The 21,050-nt window shown below is 42.1% G+C and overlaps 1 protein-coding gene across 14 annotated transcripts in view; it reads right to left on the reverse strand.

The window, feature by feature from the left end:
* AHI1 (Abelson helper integration site 1) overlaps nucleotides 1–21,050 on the reverse strand; it is a 180,434-nt gene that overhangs the window by 94,585 nt on the left and 64,799 nt on the right. For all 14 annotated transcript variants that reach the window (XM_045010769.1, XM_045010767.1, XM_045010770.1 and 11 more), the window contains one exon: nucleotides 14,688–14,890. In XM_045010769.1, the coding sequence (XP_044866704.1) occupies nucleotides 14,688–14,890 (203 nt within the window). The remainder of the gene's footprint in view (nucleotides 1–14,687; nucleotides 14,891–21,050) is intronic.

Raw genomic sequence — 21,050 nt, forward strand, 5'->3', positions numbered from 1 at the left:
TAAGTGCTTGTGAGAGGGGTCCCTAAAGAGGGACGTGGAAGGGTAGGATATAAATGGGATAGAGTAACCGGACTGAACTATTTCGAGGACCCAGCGGTCCTGTGTAATCCGCTGCCAGGAATGTTGGAAACTCTGGAGGCAGTGGCCAAATGGGCAAGTAGGCAGTGGAATCAAGGGGTGGTCGTGCAGACCCTCAACCAACATTTCAAAACTGTTGTTTATTCCCCAATGAACGGGAGGTGGTTGCTTGACTTTGATTTTGTCTGCGCTTAGGGGGTCTAGTACAATTCCTAGTTATGTCATATGGTCTGGGTTGAGGATAAGTGTTGTGTGCGTGGTCTTTGGTATGGTTGGTATCGTTGTCTCCTGGGAAGAGATAGGTGAATGCCCAGGGTGCGCAGTGTCGCTCTAGAATCTTTCATGGTGTGAAGGAGTTCATCAGTTTTTTTGGAGAAAAGTCTGTCCCCATGAAAGGGGAGGTCCTCCACTTTGGTCTGCAGTTCTTTAGGGATGCCAGATGCAGAGAGCCATGAAGATCTGTGCATACCACAGCACTTGCAGTAGTACGGGCTGCTGTGTCCGCCATGTCTAGAGATGCCTGTAGGGCCGTTCTGGAAATCAGTTGGCCCTCAGTCAAGATTGATCTGAAGTCTGCTCTCCTATCCTCTGGAATGTACGAGGCAAATTCAAAAAGTTTATTGTAATTATCAAAGTCGTAACTGGTGAGGAGGGCAGAATAGTTTGCAATTCTGAATTGTAGAGTGGATGACGAATAAACCTTGCGACCCAAGACGTCAAGGCGTCTAAGGTCCTTATCTTGTGGGGTGGGCTGATATTGTGACTGTTTTGTCCTCTGTGCGACTGCATCCATGACAAGAGTTCGGTGGTGGATGAGAAAATAGGAAGTCAGCATCTTTAGCAGGGACATAGTATTTACGTTCGGCCTTTTTGCAAGTTGGTACTAAAGAAGCTGGGGATTGTTAGAGAGTGTCAGCTGGTTCCAGGAGCGCTTCGTTTATAGGGAGTGTGATCTTTGGGGGCGCAGATGGTTGAAGGATTCTGAGGAGTCTGTGTTGCGTCTCCTGAACCTCTTCTAAGGGGATATCTTGACTGAGTGCCACACTCCTGAAAAGTTCTTGAAATTGTTTACAGTCGTCCTCATTCTGTAGAGGCAGAGGGAAGAGGGCTCCGTCCGGGGCTGAAGGCGATTTAGGGGTCGATGAGTCAGGATATGGTGCGTAGCTCCCAGTCTCAGGAAGAGGCTCAGGCACCCTAGAAGTGGATGGAGCTGGAGATAGAGGCACAGAAGGATGATTGGTACGAGGATGTGGCCAAGGGTACCACTGAGGCCAAAGCATAAGGTAGGAGAACCCAGGTGCAGCCCATGGGGGGAGTGAAGTAGGAAAACTGAGGCTGGTGGCCTTGAGCCATGACCTGATGTGGGAGAGGTTCCGGTAGAGGAGGAGAAGCAGGAGGAGAGAACTCCGCCTGCTGCTGTAAAATAAGTTCGCTGTCAGTAAAGGTAGCCAGTTCAGGTGGAGAGAGCAGAGTTCAGAAAGTGAGCCCTGTGTATCTAGGAGCGGAAAGTTAAGCAGGTGGCACTGAGAGGTCACATTGAGTGAGAAACTGTTGCTCCTTCTCCCTGGGCTGCACTGAGCCTGCTCTGTGCTCTAATGCATTATCAAGAGAAAGTGAAAGTGACAGCAGTGCCGCGGACCACCTGGAGGTGCCCTGCAGAGGGTCTGTTGCTGGTGCCTGGGCGGAAGACAGGCTCAGTGCCGATGTTCTTCTCGGTGCCGAGGAGGAGCGCGCTGTCGGCACTGCGTCTGTTTTCGGTGCCGAGGAGGAGCGGTGCCATGGTAACCTTCCCGGCATGGGAGGTCAGGTCCCTGATTCTGCGCTCTGTCAGAGCCACGGCTGAGGCTTTAGAAAAGGCTGAGGCGCCTGCCTTTGGCGCTGTCAGCACACAGGGTAGGGATCTCGCGGGAGACTCCATACTCTTGTTAAAGTCTCTCCTGTGAGACTGAGGTGCTTCTTGCCTCTGCTCCAGGGAGGGTGAAGCAATGCTCCCAACTGGTTCGGATCTAGCCAGGGAGCGTGTGGGAGCAGATTTAACTTACCTCATCTCCAAAAGCGGCTGTAGGGATTTTTCCATCAGCAGCATTTTAAGCCGCAGGTCCCTGTCACGTCGAGCCCTAGACTTGAGGCTCGTGCAATGGAGGCACTTTGCGGGGACATGAGTTTCTCCGAGGCACTTCACACAACATGAGTGCCCATCTGACCTTGGCATGGAGTCCTGAAAGGAAACGCACCTTTTGAATCCTGAATCCCCTGGCATTGTGAATTAGAAATGGCAGGGGAGAGTTTCTCAATGGGAGACAAGCCTGAGGCGAATTTTTTTTTTTTTTATAAACTAAGTAACTAACTATGTAACTATACTAAAGGAAGGGAAACAACTGGGATGTAACTAATAACTATTTCTATGTTCTTTGTTACTGTTTCCAACAGAGACCGGGGAAGAAAAGGCAGCACTACTCAGAGTCCCATCTTCAGCCGAGGACGGTGGAGAAGGAACTGAGGGGGGTGAGGGATGCATGCACTCAGGAAGATTCCAACAAGACGGGAGATACCAACTGAGTGCATGCGTCCTGACCAGGCACTGCTACCGAAAATCTCCAATCAATGGCGCCGGGACGCACCGTCACCTAGAGTGGAGCACCCACAGGGACAGCACTCGAAGAACCACCTCTAGTTATAGTACTTTGTCCTAACTTATAATTAATTAAAATTCTGCTCATATAGTACTGTCACAAAGGCTAAATACAAACAGGAAACCATACCCTTTACACAGTTTGAGCTCCAGTTATGCTACAGTCAAACACCAAGGAGCCTCCTTTCTTCTTCATGGCTCTGATCCTACAAGTGAATCCACATGGGTCAACTGAGGTCTATAGGCGTGCCAGGGAATGCCCATGCAGATTCAATTCCAGATTCAGGACCCATATGCATAATTCCTGTTGATGATAATGGTAGTTAGGTGCATCCTGCAAGGGGAATACAACTCCTTGGAAACTATTTTGACATTACAGAAACACCAGCGTAACAGTGGAGGAAGAGTTGCTTAATGGCTAGAGAACCAAAATGGGAACTAGGAATTCTGGATTCTATTATCATCTCTGATACTGACTCACTGTTTGAGTCTGGCTAAGTCACATCTCTATGCCCCAGTTTGCCCATTTTCAAAACAATGATAATGTTTTTCTACCTCTCAAATTTGCTTTCATAAGCTTTAAAACAATATTAATTGATGTTTGTAAAGCACTTGGAGATGCACATATAAAATCTTTTAAGTGCAAATTATTAATTATTACTATTATTATTATTACAGGAAAACAGAGTTTAGACTTCAAGGGCCTGATTTTCAGGAAGATGAGACCCAAAGTTCCCTCACTTTCTGCATACATGTAGAAATCGTTCATTAAATTGCTTTTGGATGGAAGTTTTCATAAGAGAAAAACTATAGGAAAAGCAGAAATTTGGTCAGCTCTTTGCTAATATGGGTAACCAAATATAAGAGCAATTTATAATCCTGACACTGCTGTGGGCAGTAAAGTATCTTGGAGTTAAACTCGACATACTTAATGAACTGGCAAAAAAAAAACCCACAACCTAACCATTTCCATAAGGTTTTTCTTTTATTACACACTATTTCTTTAGGAAATATAATAGAAAATTCTGGTAAAGCATTTTTATACTGTTAAATACTTTACTGATCAACAGGTTTTAATAATTCTTCAAGCATTTTAATGTTAGTGATCATGATTTGCGCAATGTTGACTACTCAACACTATTTACTTGCAAATGGAGGTAATAAGGTTTATATGAAGTATATACTGCTTTGCTTTGCATTTTAGAACTTCAAAGCCCAAAACACTTACAATGTGGCTCATACAACGATGGCTCCTTACGATATTATTCTTTGAGCAGCTTGGTCAAAAGTTATCATCTGAATAGAATTTCCTAGCAATTTGTATTCTAAAAGGAAAATTGTCTGCCACAAATCAAGTACAATTTTCAAAAGCCTAGGAGCCTAAATCCCATTGACTTTCAGTTATCACATTTTGGAGGTGATCTCAAACAAATACCTGCATGTGCCTCCACCTATTTCTTTACACCATGCCTTCCCTATGGTATCTGAGCACCAATAAAACCCTCAAAACAACACCTATGCCATATAGTTGGACATATGGCAACTAAGGTAGGCAGGCTTTAAAGACAGAGGTATAGGACAAGAAGCTCCAATATATTTTATTAGAAGCACTTAACATATCAAACAAAAATGTTTATAAATACAGTTGGCGTAATGTAAAGGTTTCAGTGTTGTTTAGAATTACCTGCACCACCCACTAGTGAGTAATGTAGACATCCCCAACGCAGATCAATATAAAACTTTTATACGGTGACACATATTCCCTAGATTTTACAGCCAGAATGGGCTGTTGTGATCTCCTGACCTCCTGCACTGTGCAGGTCCTACAACTTCCCTGAAACAATTCCTGCTTTAACTAGAACATATATTGTAGAAAAAAAAAATCCAATCCTGATTTCAAAATTACCAGTTACAGAAAATCCACCACAACTCTTGGTAAATTGTTCAATGACTAATTACCTTTTCTGTTAAAAATATATACCTTATTTCCAGTCTGAATTTGTCAAGCTTCAACTTCCAGCCATTGGGTCATGTTATACCTTTTTCTGCTAGATTAAGGAGCCCTACTATCAATGTTTTGTTGCCCATGTAAATACTTACAGACTGATCAAGTCACTGGTAACCTTCTCCTTGTCACAATGAACAGATTGAGGTCCTTGAGTCTCTCATTTAAGCTTTGTTTTCTAATCCTTTAACCATTCTTGTGGCTCTTCTCTGAACCTTCTCCAATTTATCAAAATCCTCCTTGAACTGTGGACACCAGAACTGGACACAGTATTCTAGCAGCAGTCACACCAGTGCAAAATACGGAGGTTAACACACCTATCACCTCCTACTCAATGATCCCTGTTTATACATCCAAGAATCACATTAGCTCTTTTGGCCACAGTGTTGCACTGGGTACTCATGTTCAGCAGATTATCCACCATGACCCCCAAATCTTTTTCAGAGTCACTGCTTCCTACCACAGTCCTCCATCCTGTAACTACAGCCTACGTCCTTTGTTCCTAGATGTATACTTTTACATTTGGCCATATTAAAACACATTGTTAGTCTGCGCCTAGCTTTACAAACAATCCATATCACTCTGCATCAGTAACTGTCCTCTTCTTCATCTATCACTCCCCCAATTTTTGTGTCATCTGCAAACTTTATCAGTAATGACTTTATGCTTTCTTCCATGTCATTGATAAAAATGCTAAATAGCATAGGGCCAAGAACTGATTCCTACAGGACCTAGTCAAAGATGATTTCCCATTTATAATTACACTTTGAGACCTGTCAGTTAGCCTGTTTATAATCCATTTAACATGTGACATGTTAATTTTGTATATTCTAGTATACAAGCCACAAACAAGGTGCTATTGCATTGCAAACAACTAAATAATGGAAAGCATATGCAAAAAACCTCTCCAAAATTACAACCAAACCAAATCATATTTTCAGCACAAATGTATCCTATCAAGGTTAGCTTTCTAACAATGTAACCTGTGTAAACAAGTTCATATTCTTGTCTGTGTACCTCTAACACAGTGCTGCTCTGTTCTTTGGCCTCAAAACCCTTGTGCATAGCTGCAAGCAGACTTACTTTTTCTGGGACAGTCTCAGGTTTGCAAAATCCCTCTCTGGTAATTGGTGTCTCAATTAAAATCCCTACAGCAGGATTGTGGCAGCACAGGAGATTCTTTTTCTCTGAGCTGTTCCTCTTCCAGCAGCTCAGTGGCCCCCTACCAACAGTCTGACTTGTCCAAGCCCCCCTTCTGCCTCTCAACAGCAATTAGTTCTGTTCTCTGCAGCTACCTCTCAGTTGTTTACAGAAGGATGATAGAGCTGGAGCCAGCTGCCGCTGAGCGTGGCGGCCAACAGGGAGCAAAGAAGGGGAAACAATGAGCTGCCAGAAGAAAAGCCTACATGGGATAGAGATCAATTCCATTCCATGGGGAGGAAGAAATTGGGGGAAAGCAGCTGTGGGATGGAGGATAACTTTTAAAAGGAACAACTTTTCAAGTAAGTCGAGGGACTGTGGAGGGTTGTGTGTGTCCACTCCCGGCCTCTCTTTTCTCATTTTTCTAAAGGTTAGGTTTAGGTAAAGTAAAATCCATCAGAGTGGGAATACAACCCTCTGGTGGTCTCAGTCCTTTGGTTTATTTGGAGAACTGTCTCTGGCAAATTTCCATGACATACGAACATCTATGTTTCTGCTGTCATGCAGGGCCCAAAAGCAGTTGTGCTGGTATTGTTCTACTGCAACAGGAGGGCAGGCTGTGAAAAGCCTACACAGGAGAGTTAACAACCCACAGGCATGCTCCTGAGCTGTGCTACATAAGATCATAAAGGGGCTGGATAACATAAGAGGTGGAGACAGTGGATCTACTTGTCAATATACCCTTCCCATCCTAACGGAAACCACCTTGATCACTTGGCATTCATAGCACCTCTAGCATAGTCTCCATCTACCAACCCACAGGACAATGTCAATCCTCTTCCTTTAACTTCAGTAGAGGATGACAGAGCCCATTTATTCAAGCTTTGAACAGAGAGGATGATTTGACCTTCGGTGCACTACCCTAGTAATCACTCTAATTGTGTTTTACAAGCAATTAAATCCTAGATACAATGGATCAGAGTACAATTCAAGTTCTGATAGCTATAATGTAGCAGAGATAACATTAAAGACCCACTTCTCTCTCTCTCTCTCACACACACACACACACACACACACACACACACACACACACACACGGTAATTTCAATTTTCAACTGAAAACACATTCCTCACTTTTTCTACCTAATTTAGCTTTCCTTCCACTATTATTTTAGATTTATAATATTATTTAAGAAGCATATTCTCTTCTATGCTGAGATATACAGGAAAGTGGGGAAATGGAGAACTGGTTACAGTTTATGGATTCTGTAGGCTGATTTGCGCTAGTCTCAGTAGGAGTAACAGCAGTCTACGCAGCACACAGGAGCCAGATCAGAGATAAAAATCAAGACCTAACTGGGATATATTTAGTATGAAAAACAAAGTAAAGATCTACCCTGTTGCACTGTACTTTACAGTAACATGCAAGGTTGAGATGTCAAACAAATAAAAGTGAAAGCATAAGTTGGTTATTTAGTTGTTAAATTAAACAACACATGGTTTTAAAGTAAGTTTGTGCCTTTGTGCTATTTTTGTACAGTTACCATTCCAAAATTATGTTTGGCTGACACCTTAAAAAAAGAACATGATGCTTACAGAATTTTGTAGCTATAAGAGTCCTGTACATCTCACATATCGACTAGTTAAAAACAAATTTAATCTTATTATAGTCATAACATATCTTTCCTGTGAATATTAAAAGTGTTGGGTTCTATTAAATTCTATATTAGCACAATAAATTATATTGTAATATACGGTTTAATTTTTTTCTAATACAATATTTCTTTTCTGTTTACTTTAGCACTTCAATTCATGTTTGAAGTGCATTGCCTTCACTGCACTGCACTGCATTATTTTGTTTAATGGAGACTATTTGGGAAGGAGAAGTTTATGTCATATGCTATGTGGTGTTTCCCCTTAATTGAAAAACATTTTCAGCTTGTTTAGAGCTCCAAAAATTGTATTACATATCACAGATTGCATGGAAAAGATCTGCAGCTGGTGGGAAAAAATGGCATATATATTCAATTTGCATACACACACGCCTTATCAATGTTACTCTGCAAAGTGCGTCTGCATCCTATTGACAACTGGAAACACGCAGATTAGAAAGAGAACTAGTAAATGACAAAAAAAAAAAAAGGGCAAACACCACAACCAACTACACAATGCCTACATAGTGTCACAGTCTGTACCTTTATGTTAATCCCCTTTTCAGGACTATGATATATTTTGTACAACGAATGCCTTGAGACATCATTTGAAAACTCGTGATCTGCTGAACTTCACTACTGTCCTGGTAAAATATGTGTGGCACCATTGTATGGAAAGTTATACAATTCTGCTGTGCAAGACATGTTCCAAGTTTAGGGAAACAGCTTCAAACCAGTCCCCTAGAGACTAAAGGCTAGCCAGCACCTCAGCCAGGTGTCAGTGTAATCAAATGGACTATCACCTGGTTAAGGGGCCATTCTTGTCAGGAAAAAGGGTGTGAGCAAGAAGTGTACATGTTGGTAAAGAAACAGCGAAAGTTCCCATCCCACAGACTTTCTGTCTCCTGAACCTCAGCTGGAGATAATTTTCCAAAGAGGAAAATAACTATAAGAAGTGATAAAAGAGGACACAAATCATCTCTCTTCCCTTTCTCTCTGCCCACAACATCCACAATGCCTGAAGGACAAGGTAAAGAGCACTGGACTGGGGGAGGCGTTTTTGCTAAAAGGCATCCAGCTAGCAAGACTGCAAAAGAACAGGTGATGAGCGAGACCTTTTTGTTTTAAGTTCACTTAGTTTATTAAGTTAGGTATTAGTTTGAGTTTTACTTTTTATTTCTTCATAACCAATTCTAACTTTTATGCCTCATTACTTGCAATCACTTAAAATCTATCTTTCTGTAGTTAATAAACTTGTTTGTTTTAACTAAATCTGTGTGTGTTTGGATTGAAGTGCTTGGGAAACTCAATTTGAGATAACAAGGTTTGTGCTTATAATTTTCTAATAATGAAATGGCAGACTTCCTGTGAGCTTGTGTTGTCCAGGAGAATACTGGGCAGTACAAGATGCACATTTCTGGGGACAGGTCTGGGACTGGAAATTTGCTGGTGTTGCTCTGTAATATAATTCAGGAGTCGCTGGCTAGAGCACTCATATATTACACAGCTGGGAGTAATTTACATGCTAGAGGCTGTGTGAGAGCAGACCAGGAAAGGTCACTTTCACAGCACAGCAGTGTAAAAAAAGGTATCTCAGGTTGGAGATTTGAGGGGATACAGTTGTTCAGCACATAGAATGTCACACATAGAAATGCTTTCCCTCTCCAACCTATTATCAATTACAAAAAGTCTAATTATAAATAAATTCTGCAAGTCTGTCATAAGTCTTTTCTCTGTCTTTTTTATTTTAATACCTCAGGCTTTCCCCTCTACCTATATTTATTTTACTAATTTAGTTATTTGATTGTTTGCAGACTATATGCAGTATGTTTGTAGAGTATTACCTTGTAATTAGATTGGGTGCCAAGAGAACCTATTAAGGCAGAGTTGTCCCATTACAGCGTGTGTGTGTCTAGGTAAAATAAATTTAATAAATGTGTGCATTAATCCTTTTAGGTGTGGGAATCTATTGAAATCCATTTTACATCCTGTTCTCTACTGAGGGAGCTGTTAGAAGTATTTAAAGTATGTAGGAGAAACAATTTTTTTAAAATTAAAAGATAAACACATCTTTACAGTAGGATTCCTCATCCATATCTATTTACACCCTTATCTAGCAAAACAGAAACTTAGAAATAAAACATATGAATTTAGAACATAGTTCTCATAAAGCATTATAAAGATGAGTTTAATCCAAGATCTATCATATTGTTCAATTACCTTTAATAAGTAGTAGGGTACTATTTTTACTATTGTACCATTTGTGTGGATTTAAATGTTTTAAAGTTGGGGTGAAAACAGTTTATTATTTCTAATTACAAATAGCATTAGATTTATGATCCTACTTCAAACATGGGAAGTCAGGTTTAATTAAAATGGCTCACTAGAAATTGTGCATGCAAGGTTATTTTGGAGGAAAGCTCAAGCTTCTTTGGGAAGAGAAAGGGGGCAACTTCAGCATAGATTACAGAGTATCAGTACCACATTTAGGAGGTGGTAGATGAAGATTTTCTAATATAGAACTGACTGAATGCAGAGATTCCACTCCTTCTGCCTATATCGGTACTGAAATATCCACAAGACTCACACTGCTTTTACAAAGTTTTGATCATTTGGTGTATACTCATCTTGAGATTTTCTGTTTCCACATGGAAACCTGTAATAGCTGTTATGGGAACCCCTATTGTTCTGATCTGAATTCAAAGCCAAAGTTGTTATGCAAGGTATTCCAGGATGTATTAAATGAGAGAAGGCCTTGAGGGGAGGGTGTGGAGGGAGATCCTCAGAAAACTGGCAATGGAGCTATGATAATTTACACAAGCTGAGGATCTGCCTCTAGTCGTTAATGCAGACAAAAAGGACAAGTGGCCAGCTTCTTCTACTTGATCACTTAGATCAATGGTTTTCAACCTGTGGACCCTGGGAGTCCGCAGACTTTGTTTATGGGGTCCACAAAAGGTTGTCGTTACCATATTACAGTGGTCCACGGACCCCGGGAATCTGCAGACTATTTGGAAGATTTCCAAAGGGGGCCACACCTCCATTTAAATTTTTTTAGGGGTCTGCAAATGAAAAAAAAAGTTGAAAACCACTGACTTAGATATTATCAGTATCATGTTTCACCAGTGCTTCAAATTTTTGTTCAAAAGGCTACGTACTCTTTCAGAGGCTTAGTGGCACAAGTTCTGTAAATTTTTATTTTTATTTTTTTTATTTTATTTATTTATTTATTTTTACCAGTAGGGAGGTATTTTACATCTCAAATATATTCTGTAAGGGGATAATATGAAGGATTTTCCAAAATCAGATTTTGTAGTCATATAGAATAATGTGCTAATTCATAGCATTATAAGTGATTAGAAGTCACCTGAAGTAAAAAGCTCCTAGTTTCTCTCATACTAAAGATTCTCTGAGGTAAGTATATGCTGGAAGACCACAAAAACCACAACAATTTTTACAGTTTGTACAAAGGAGAGAACTCTTAATTTTAAATCCTAACCTTCTGTTGTCACTGCTCTTAAAAGCCTTCAAACCTGTACTGGTTGCAGGTTTTCAATAAATGAAAATTTTCAGTTATCATTTTAACAATTTTTTCAATAAAAATTAAAAAAAAATATTGAGAAAACTGCATTCAAAATTGACCAAAAAAGGGGGGAGGTAATATTGCTCAGGAGTATTTTGGCATCAGAGGTATCTCAGCCAATACATAGCTGACTCCAGCACTAAGGAAGAAAAATGGATTTGTAACAAGTGCTATAAAATACTAGACTTTTCTTACTTCTAAAATGATAGTAATGAAGTTAATAGTTTAATTCTGGATATTTTAAAAAGTGTCACTTCACAGACCCAAGGTAATAGTAGGAAATCTCCTTCCCACAACCACATAATGAGAAATACTACATAATCTTCTGATAATGAAAAAGCTAAACTGGTATTTTTGCCGCTAGCAGACAGTGGGAAATTTTATTATATAAATAAAGAAATCCAATACAAAGGATTTTTTAGTGACTTGCTATGTTAGGCGAACACTTAGGCCACGTCTACACTACCCGCGGGTAGTAATCAATCTATCAGAGATCAATTTATCGGGTCTCATCTAGATGCAATAAATTGATCCCCGATTCGACACCCATACTCCACCTCGGCAGGAGGAGTAAGCGGAGTCGACGGGGGAGCCATGGTGGTCTCCTTGCCGCCGTGAGGATGGCCAGGTAAGTCAAACTAACGGCTGGTCTACACTGGGGGGGGGGGGGGGAAATCGATCTAAGATACGCAACTTCAGCTACGTGAATAGCGTAGCTGAAGTCGAAGTACCTTAGATCGAATTACTTACCGTCCTCATGGCGGGAGATCGACGTCCGCGGCTCCCCATGTCGACTCCGCTACCGCCATTCGCGTTGGTGGAATTCCGGAGTCGACAGGAGCGCATTCGGGGATCGATATATCGCGTCTAGATGAGACGCGATATATCGATCCCCGAGAAATCGATTGCTACCCGCCGATACGGCCGGTAGTGAAGACGTACCCTAAGAAACTTCGACTTCAGCTACACGAATAGCATAGCTGAAGTTGTGTATCTTAGATTGATCCCCTTCTCCCCCACCCAGTGCAGACCAGCCCTCAGGTATTAAATGTTTTGTCAATGAAATTTACTTTGAACTAAGATAATATAAATTATCAACATTAATCCTCTGAAGCACAGATAAATAGTAAGTGCTGCCAAGATTTACTATAGTGTATATCAATCCTATTTCTCTGAGAGGCAGAGGCCAACCATCAACACTTGATTCACAAAGAAAATTCCGGTGTCTCTTTTAAGCTTAAGAGAATATACAGTAACTCATTTTACTAAATATAACCTGGCTTGATCTAGTACTAGTGCTGTGCACTCCTAAAGCTGAGACCAGGATTCAGTTCTTTGCTCTAGTCTCCCATTTTCCGGGCTAATAAAGGATAGGAATGCTTCCAAGGCTGCATACTTTGCCATGGAGAAAAGGGGAGAAAAGGAAGCTTCTTGCTTTATCCACTAATGCCCGCCTCCTGACAGGAGAGAAGCAAGATGGACTGGGTACACAGAGAACGGCACAGAAAGTAGCGGCCACAACATGACTGAAAATGATTCTTCAGAGCTCATGCAGAAGATATTCCAGGAATGGAGAAGACACATAAAGGAATAAAAAGGATATATGCTTATATATCAGGGGTTGGCAACCTTTCAGAAGTGGTGTGCTGAGTCTTCATTTATTCACTCTAATTTAAGGTTTCATGTGCCAGTAATACATTTAAAAGCAGCAAAGAGTCCTGTGGCACCTTATAGACTAACAGACGTATTGGAGCATGAGCTTTCGTGGGTGAATACCCACTTCGTCGGATGCATGCATTCACCCACGAAAGCTCATGCTCCAATACGTCTGTTAGTCTATAAGGTGCCACAGGACTCTTTGCTGCTTTTACAGATCCAGACTAACACGGCTACCCCTCTGATACTTAATACATTTAAATGTTTTTAGAAGGTCTCTTTCTATAAGTCTATAATATATAACTAAACTATTGTTGTATGTAACGTAAATAAGGTTTTTAAAGTGATTAAGAAGCTTCATTTAAAATTAAGTTCAAATGCAGAGCCCCCCCGGTGGCCAGGACCCGGGCAGTGTGAGTGTCACTGAAAATCAGCTCGTGTGCCGCCTTTGGCATGCCTGTCATAAGTTGCCTATCCCTGTTATATATAATCAGATCAACACTGAGCCCAAGTGGTTAATTTTTTCAATGTAGATGCCTAATGTGCACAGGCAAAATGCAGGTGTGTTCAAGTTATGTATGAAAAGCTCACTGGTGTATGAAAACTGGGTAGTTTGTGTATGCATCTGCAAAAATTGTAGATGCAATTCAGACATATGGTAAAAATTTAGCCTTTAATGCATACATAAACTAGATCATCAGGATACACATGGACTTAATCACGTTTAATGGTATTGATTTAAAGAATAATGAGATTTAATGATAGGAAACATCCAACCATAATTATTTTAACTTCCCATCACTCAAGTAAACATGATCTTATGTGTAAATATATAATTGAACAAGTTTCTTCAATTTAATGATTACTAAAAGAAAAAGCAGGTGAGGTAATAGTAAATTTTCTATAACAAGCAATTATTTTAAAATTTAAGTGATAGTGATGCCAAACTGGCAAATGCATCTTAATTAAAAAATGAAACCTCCATAAAAACTATTTAATAATTACATGAATATTTCTGACTTAGTATTAGTCATGTGAGTTTACAGTCTTGAAAGATATAACATAACTATGTAACTTGTCAGAGACATAGTATAAACATTTGTCATTTTTAAGTAATGCCAAAAATTTTAATTATGTGCGTTCATTAAAGACTTGCGAAGTTCTTTTCTTGATTCTGATACAAGGATGTCATTCGCTTTTGGCAGAGACATATGGTGGCTGTATAATTTGTTTTTTGCCTCCAATTACATCAGAATATTTACATATCAGTAGAACGTTGTTTTTCAGATTTAATTATTGATCTCTGATTAACCATAGTTGAGTAGAACTGTGTCATATATATGTATCTAGGCAAAGTATTAGACTAAAATCTGAAGACACTGTTACCCCATACAAGGTTAGGTATTGTGTGTTCTGTATCAAGCACACAAGAATTTCCTCTAATTAATATTAATACTCCTTGTGTAACTTAGAGACAGGACTATTTCTTGCCTATACTTTAAATGGAAATATTATTATTACTACTGAGGTTAGGAAAGGATTTTCTGGGGGCGCTGTACATCTTAGACATGACTAGCTGAATTGTGAATGCCACCAAATAGTATCTTCTAAAAAGCAAAAATATTATGAAGATGGATCCCTTAAAAACAGTCAGGATATGTAGATATGTAATTCACATTAATGCTAATGGGTGTTGCCAAAAGAACCTCTGGTCACTGATGAGTGGTTAAAAAAAAGAGATACCAAAAATAACTTCTATTTACATGATCTAGTCTCTGAACAGACACAATAAGTGCATTGACAATAATGGGACTCAAAAGGAGAATAGATCTACAAACAACGTACAAATGTTTTGTAATATGTGCTTGTGCTATATAGAATATAGGCACTGTATGAGAGGACTTTACAATTTGCTTGGAAATATAAATAAATTTGACATACCATAACAGAGTCAAGTTTCTGCTTCACTTTCTGCATTCTCATAGATACTCTTGCAACACTGACAAATTGATCTGTTGGAGACATTGTTGAATCTTTCTGTGCAGCAATATGAGAAGAATTGCTAAGAATTTGTGGCCCTCTGGGTGTTGTTGATGCGAGTGACCCATTGAGATCTTTTACTATTTCAGCCTCCTGCTGTGCAACTGCAGAAATAATCAACATTAACATTTTAGGTCAAGTCTTAGTAGTTCCATGAAACAAACCCCACTGAGTTCATAGGTCATATTACATCTAAGACTTTGCTGAGCAAGATAAGATAAATTATACCCAAAAACCCTACATTAAAAGAAAAAAGTTATTTAGGTTACATAGTTGAGTTAAGTTCACCGCTGCAGGCCAATGGGAGCTGCTAGAAGCGGCGGCCAGTAAGTCCCTCGGCCCGTGCCACTTCCAGCAGCTCCCATTGGCCCGGAGCAGCGAACCGCAGCCAGTGGGAGCCGCGATCGGCCGGACCTGCGGACGGGGCAGGTAAACAAACTGGCTCGGCCCGCCAGGGGCTTTCCCTACACAAGCGGCGACCCCAGTTTGAGAAACACTGGCCTAGGCAACCTTAATTCTGTCCTTTGGTGCATGCAATGAGGCAGAGATCTTGTGGCAAAAGAATAGTATGTGATTATTGCCATTAAAGACTATATCATAATGCATACAACAAGAGTGCAAAACTGAAGTTGCATGGGCAACCACAAATCTCTCTTGACTTTGAAATCTAAATGACTTATTATCTTAGGATTGTTTGTATGTAATTTAGGGTTTTTGTATTTTTAAAAGAATACAATAAAACTAAATCTCATTATGTCTCACTATGTAACAAACCCTATATCACATATCACTACTGGACAGATTTATCACTTGAGCTACAGGTCTAATTACAGTAGCTGTTAAAAGGAGTAGGTTGTTCTCCCCAGGAAGGGAGAAGCATTGATGACCTGATGGCATCATGAGCTGGGTCCAAGAGAAGCTTGCCCAACTTAGCACTCTCTTATACTCCCTACACCTGATATGCTGGGAGTTGTTGTCCAACATGGTACTCCTAGAAAGGTGGACAGATTGCCAGGGCAATGTGCTGGGTCCCTGGGATAATCAAAGGAGGGTGACCCCAGCCAGAGTCTCTCACCACCCCATTTCTACAGCTGCTCTGGGAGCTCCGTGGTGTTCCCACTAACAATCTGCTACTGCTGCTTTACCATGTGGGCCTAGTTCTTTAGAAAATTAAGATTCAGTTATTTTGGTATGCTGTGAAAGTTCTTCTGAGGAACATAAGCAAAAAAAAGGAAGTAACAACTTTAAACAGTTTGCAACTCAGCAAAACCCAAATAGGATTTCATGGGACAAAGAAAAGGAACTTTTCTAGCTTGAGGGCTTTTTCCCTGCCAAATTTCAAAGTCCTTCTGCAAACACTGGAGATGTTTGGAGCTTCCCAAAAAAGAATCATAAGAATCTTTAACAATGGAAAGTGTTAAGCACCCTAAATATAGGGATCACTACCAGCTCCCTCTAGAAATACAGGGCATCAGTGCATACAACATATGAACAAGAAGAGTAAATTATATAAAACTCTCGGCAAAACAATTTAAAAGTTAGGTGCAGTATTCTGAACATGCCAATACTATGGATGTGATGAATCTACAATTTAAGTTCAGTTAGTGTAGGAATATAATGAAAAGTGCAGTATTAGTATTCAGTTACCAAAACAGAAACAATTCAGCTGGCTATTGTTATGTATGCCTGCTCTGGTTCCACTGAATCTCTATCAAAATTTATGATAAAGGTGCTAACAAGACAAATGTAAAGTTCAGAGAAAATCCCCTGATGCCATGCTTAACAATGCAAAAGACTCTGGCCCTACGTGCCAGGTTCCTCACTGCCACCCTTTCCCAGTGCTAGAGTACACTTCAGTAGGTCTGACTCCCTTCTGCCACTCTTATCTCTCTCTCTCTCTCTCTCACACACACACACACTCTCTCTGCTGGTCCATCTCCCTCCTGCCACATCATCCCTGTTCAAGGATCTCCAAAAAGAGCAGCTTCTCTCTTGATTCCAGAATTCCCTCTTTCTCCCTCTCCCCGCACACAAGTCTGATTTCCTCCCACTATTGGTATTCACCATCCTCTAATACTGAGCTGATTCATCACAACCCTTAGTCAGCAGTAGTTTTCTCTTGATAAAACTATTAGTAAAATATGACCTTAATAAGGTTGTCCTACACAAGTCAAAAAAGTAAGTGACTGGCATTGAATTCAAGCGAATCATACATTTTCTAACGTCCGATTCTTTTTATATATATATTTTTTTACACAAATAAAATAGATTACAACTGATTAACGTAACTGCAAGTAGCAACAGGGAAGAATACTGTTTTTTCAAATGGGAAGAGGGGGATAAAATTTATTCAAATAAACCCAAGTAGAGATAAAGGAGAGATTATGTACCAGTAATTCATTCATGTCTAGGAAACTACCAAGATACATGAAAAAGAGTGTTTTCAGAAATGGGTTTGGATAAACAAGGGCTCTGTTGCAGATCATTTTTATTTTGAAAAGGTCAATTTTCCATACAATTAAGAAAAGTAAAATTGAAAACACCAAGTACATTTGGAAACACAAACTAAAGGATAAAGTATGATGACTAAATTAAAATGCAGGGTTCTACTTCAGTTGAGGTTAGTAACTTGCTGGGTCCAGTCCAGCAGGTGCTCAAGGAGGTGACCAAGTGGTACCTCTTGGTTAACTTGGACTGAAGATCCTGAGTTTGTAATTCAGTTACTTCTTTCTGCCACTAGACACTGCTATTTCTTTCTCTTTGTAGCCTCACTGCTTCTTCTACTAAGGTTGCCTGGAGGTTTTTCCAGCCCAGTAGCGCTGAGCTCATTTAGAGAATTGTCTTTGAGAAAAATTTCTAAAGTTGACAACTGAACACATTTAGGCACAGGAGATATCCTGCAGGAGCAGGCCTAGTCATGCAGAGTGAGATATTCAGCGATACAGCTTAGGGGCTGGGAATCTCAGGTTTTGGGAAAAGGCTTTTGGCAATATACATTGCAGGGCCATTAGGGTCCAATTAGACAATCATGTGGGCTAGCTGCCAGGTACCAGCGTTAACTGGTATTAGCTTGATAAAAGTTGAGCCCAGTTGCCTTTTAACCACACACATGACTTTTACAGTTTTTAGATTGTTGCATCAGGAAGACAAATGATTTCAGCATTCCTTATTTAAAATTTGCCCATTGTAAACATTAAAGGGTATTTTTAAACCAGCTGATCTAAGCCAAACTATGGAACGACGGGAATCTTAAAAATGGTACCAGTGACTAAAATTAATATTACTGTATGATTAACTCCTTAACACCAATGCACTAAAACTGTCTTCTGAAAGCAAAGCAAATATTTTTAACCAAAAAGGAACAAAAAGTTAGTAGCAGAATATGTCAGAACATACCCGTGTCCACACCCTACACATTATTGTAATAATCTTTGTGCAACATGTGCCTTGTGAGGTATTATCTGAAAACTCATAATTTGCTGGTCATTACTGTTCTGAGAAAATGCGTGTGGCAACATTGTATGTGAAGTTATACGATCCACTGCATGTTGTTCTTCACACATGTTCCAAACTGAGGTTGGCAAACAGGTCTGGCTCAGTCAAAGAAATATGTGCTACTTAATTTGCATTTAAGCAGTAAACAGAGTCATCAAGCAGGAAGAGAAACAAAAGAAGGTCCAACACATTAGGGAAAAGCAGCAGGGAACATCCTTCCCTATAGACTGTCTCCTGAATCTCAGTTAGAAATGTTTTTCAGGAGAGTGGCTAACACTATAAAAAGGAAGGACAAACATTCCTCCTCTCCCTCTCTCTCTGTCCTTCGATTCACTGCACCAGAAGGGAAAAGGAAGCAGCCACTGAACTGTAAAAGGGGTCTTAACCTAAGAAGTTTGGTCAGTAGGACTGCTTAGTGCATGTGATGAGAAAACTCTGAACGGCCCGTAGGCGTCTGCCTCAGCTGTAGGGGAGGACCTTGCTCGTGTTGGGCCCAAGGGACCCAATACCCCCAGTGTTGAGGTCCAGGGTCCCGACCCTGAGACGGCGCCCTGAAGTCCACTGCGCTGCCCTCAGGGGAAGCGATGGAGGGTTCATGCGAGGGCCAGGGAGGAGCCGAGGCGGGTCCCGAATGCCCAACCGAAACCTGCGTCAGATGTGTAGCAGGCGTCGAAGGTCGGCGGCGGTCATCACATGACCTAAGCGGAGAGCGGGACCTGCGTGCGGAGCGGCACCGGGAGTTGGATCGACGGTGCCGGGAGCTGGACCGACGGTGCCGTGAGCTGGAGCAGCGGTGCCGTGAGCTGGACCGGCGGCGCCGGGAGCTCGACCTCGACGGCGATCGGCGTCGTCGGGAGCGGCTTTGGGAGACTCAGTGCCGAAAGCGGCCACTGGAGCCGGACCTCCTGCGGTGCCGGTAACTCGGTGACCGGGACCGTTGCCGGGAGTACGACCGGCGCCGCGAATGCGAGCGGTGCCGGGACTGCGACCGGTGCCAATATGGGGAGTGGCGCCACGAAGCTGAACGACCTCCGGATCGGGACCGCCTCCGAGAGTGGGACCGGGACCGAGACCGAATCCTGGAGCGTCCGTCTCGCTTGTCCGGGGAAGGAGGCCGCATCATCATCGGTTTGCCCACAGACTTGAATGCCCGCACCAGCGGAGCCAGGGGCCGGGGGCTTGGAGCCTCCGCGAGCTCGATCAACTCCCTCACCGTCGCAAACGCCTCAGGCGTGGACGGGATCCGCAGCTCCTCCTCGGCGGGTACCGGGGAGCCGGGTGGTGCCGGACTCGACAGGCCTTGCGACGCCGGAGTCGACGGCGCCGTGCACTGCTTGTGCACTGCCTCAGCCTGTACCGTTTGTGTCGGAGGCGGCTGGGCTAGCGGTCTCTGCGGATGTTTGGAAGAGACCGCCTTCGGCACCTTGTGCTTCCGTCCTGGGGAGAGGGAACGGTGCCGGGACTTCGGTGCCGGGTGCCGAGGAGGCTCGGCCCCGGTGCGGCTCGGTGCTGCCGGTGCGCTGCCTGCCGAGGAGGGCTTCGGCGCCGATGGACTTGGCGCCGGAGGCTGGAGCGAAGCCTCCATTAGCAACTGCTTAAGGCGCGAGTCCCGCTCCTTTCTCGTCCGGGGCTTGAAGGCCACGCAGATCGGGCACTTGTCTGTTCTGTGCCCCTCCCCCAGGCAGCGAAGGCACGAGTCGTGCGGGTCACTCACCGGCATGTGCCGCTGGCAAGCCGCGCAGGGCTTGAATCCCGGTGCCCCGGGCATAAGCCCGCACCGGGTGCGGAAGAAGAGGGGCTAACCCCTCTAATTCCCTATTTACACTACTATACCTATCTAACTATACTATACAACTATTAAACTAACTAACAAACTATATACAACAAGAGATGGAGTAACGCTAGGGCTGTGGAGGTAAGGGACACTCCACTGTTCCAACTGGCCGTCACGGGCGGTAAGAAGGAACTGAGGAGCGGACGGGCCGGCTGGGGTATATAACCAGCGCCATGGCGGCGCCACTCCAGGGGGCGCCAGCCGGCCCGCCGGAGTTGCTAGGGTAAAAATGTTCCGGAGAAGCCGTGCACGCGCGGCGCGCACACCTACATTGGAATGCATAGGAGCAATCACTCGAAGAAGAACAAGGTGTATGCATATTATTTCTATTAAAGCAATAACAGATCTTATATAAACCTGTATTGTCCAGGACACACATTTCTAGGGGGAAATCTAAGACTGTGGATGTGCTGGGTCACCCTGCAGTATAATCAAGGCCGGTAAGAGCGAAGGTGTGGCTGGCTGCAGCACATACACAGATATAGCTGGGAGTGACTTGCATGCTGGAAGCTTTTTGTGAGCAGACTGTAGGCTATAGCAGCAAAGAATTTTAAAGGGTACCTCAGGTTTGAGGGCAGAAGTGATCTGGCTACTCAGTCTGGATTGTACCCTGGTATGTCACACAGATTATGCCCAAAAGACCGCAACCTATGTAATGGCTTACTGATGAGAAAAGATCAGTAACTTTGTTAAAACAACAGACAACTTTAACTACCAATATAATCTCAGTGATATCCTGTTTGATTGTTCAAGACTCAACCACGTTTTCCATTAAATAGAAAATGAATTTCCATGAGGTACACAGTTAAACAGCTATGAAACCTGTCCAATTCAAGAATGTAATTTTGTTTAGTGATTTCAAATAGCTAATTTTCTTCACCTTTATTAATATAATTTATATGCATATAACAAATATCCATGTTGCTATAATGCAA

Source organism: Mauremys mutica, chromosome 3 (assembly GCF_020497125.1).
Source record: "Mauremys mutica isolate MM-2020 ecotype Southern chromosome 3, ASM2049712v1, whole genome shotgun sequence".
NCBI lineage: Eukaryota > Metazoa > Chordata > Testudines > Geoemydidae > Mauremys > Mauremys mutica.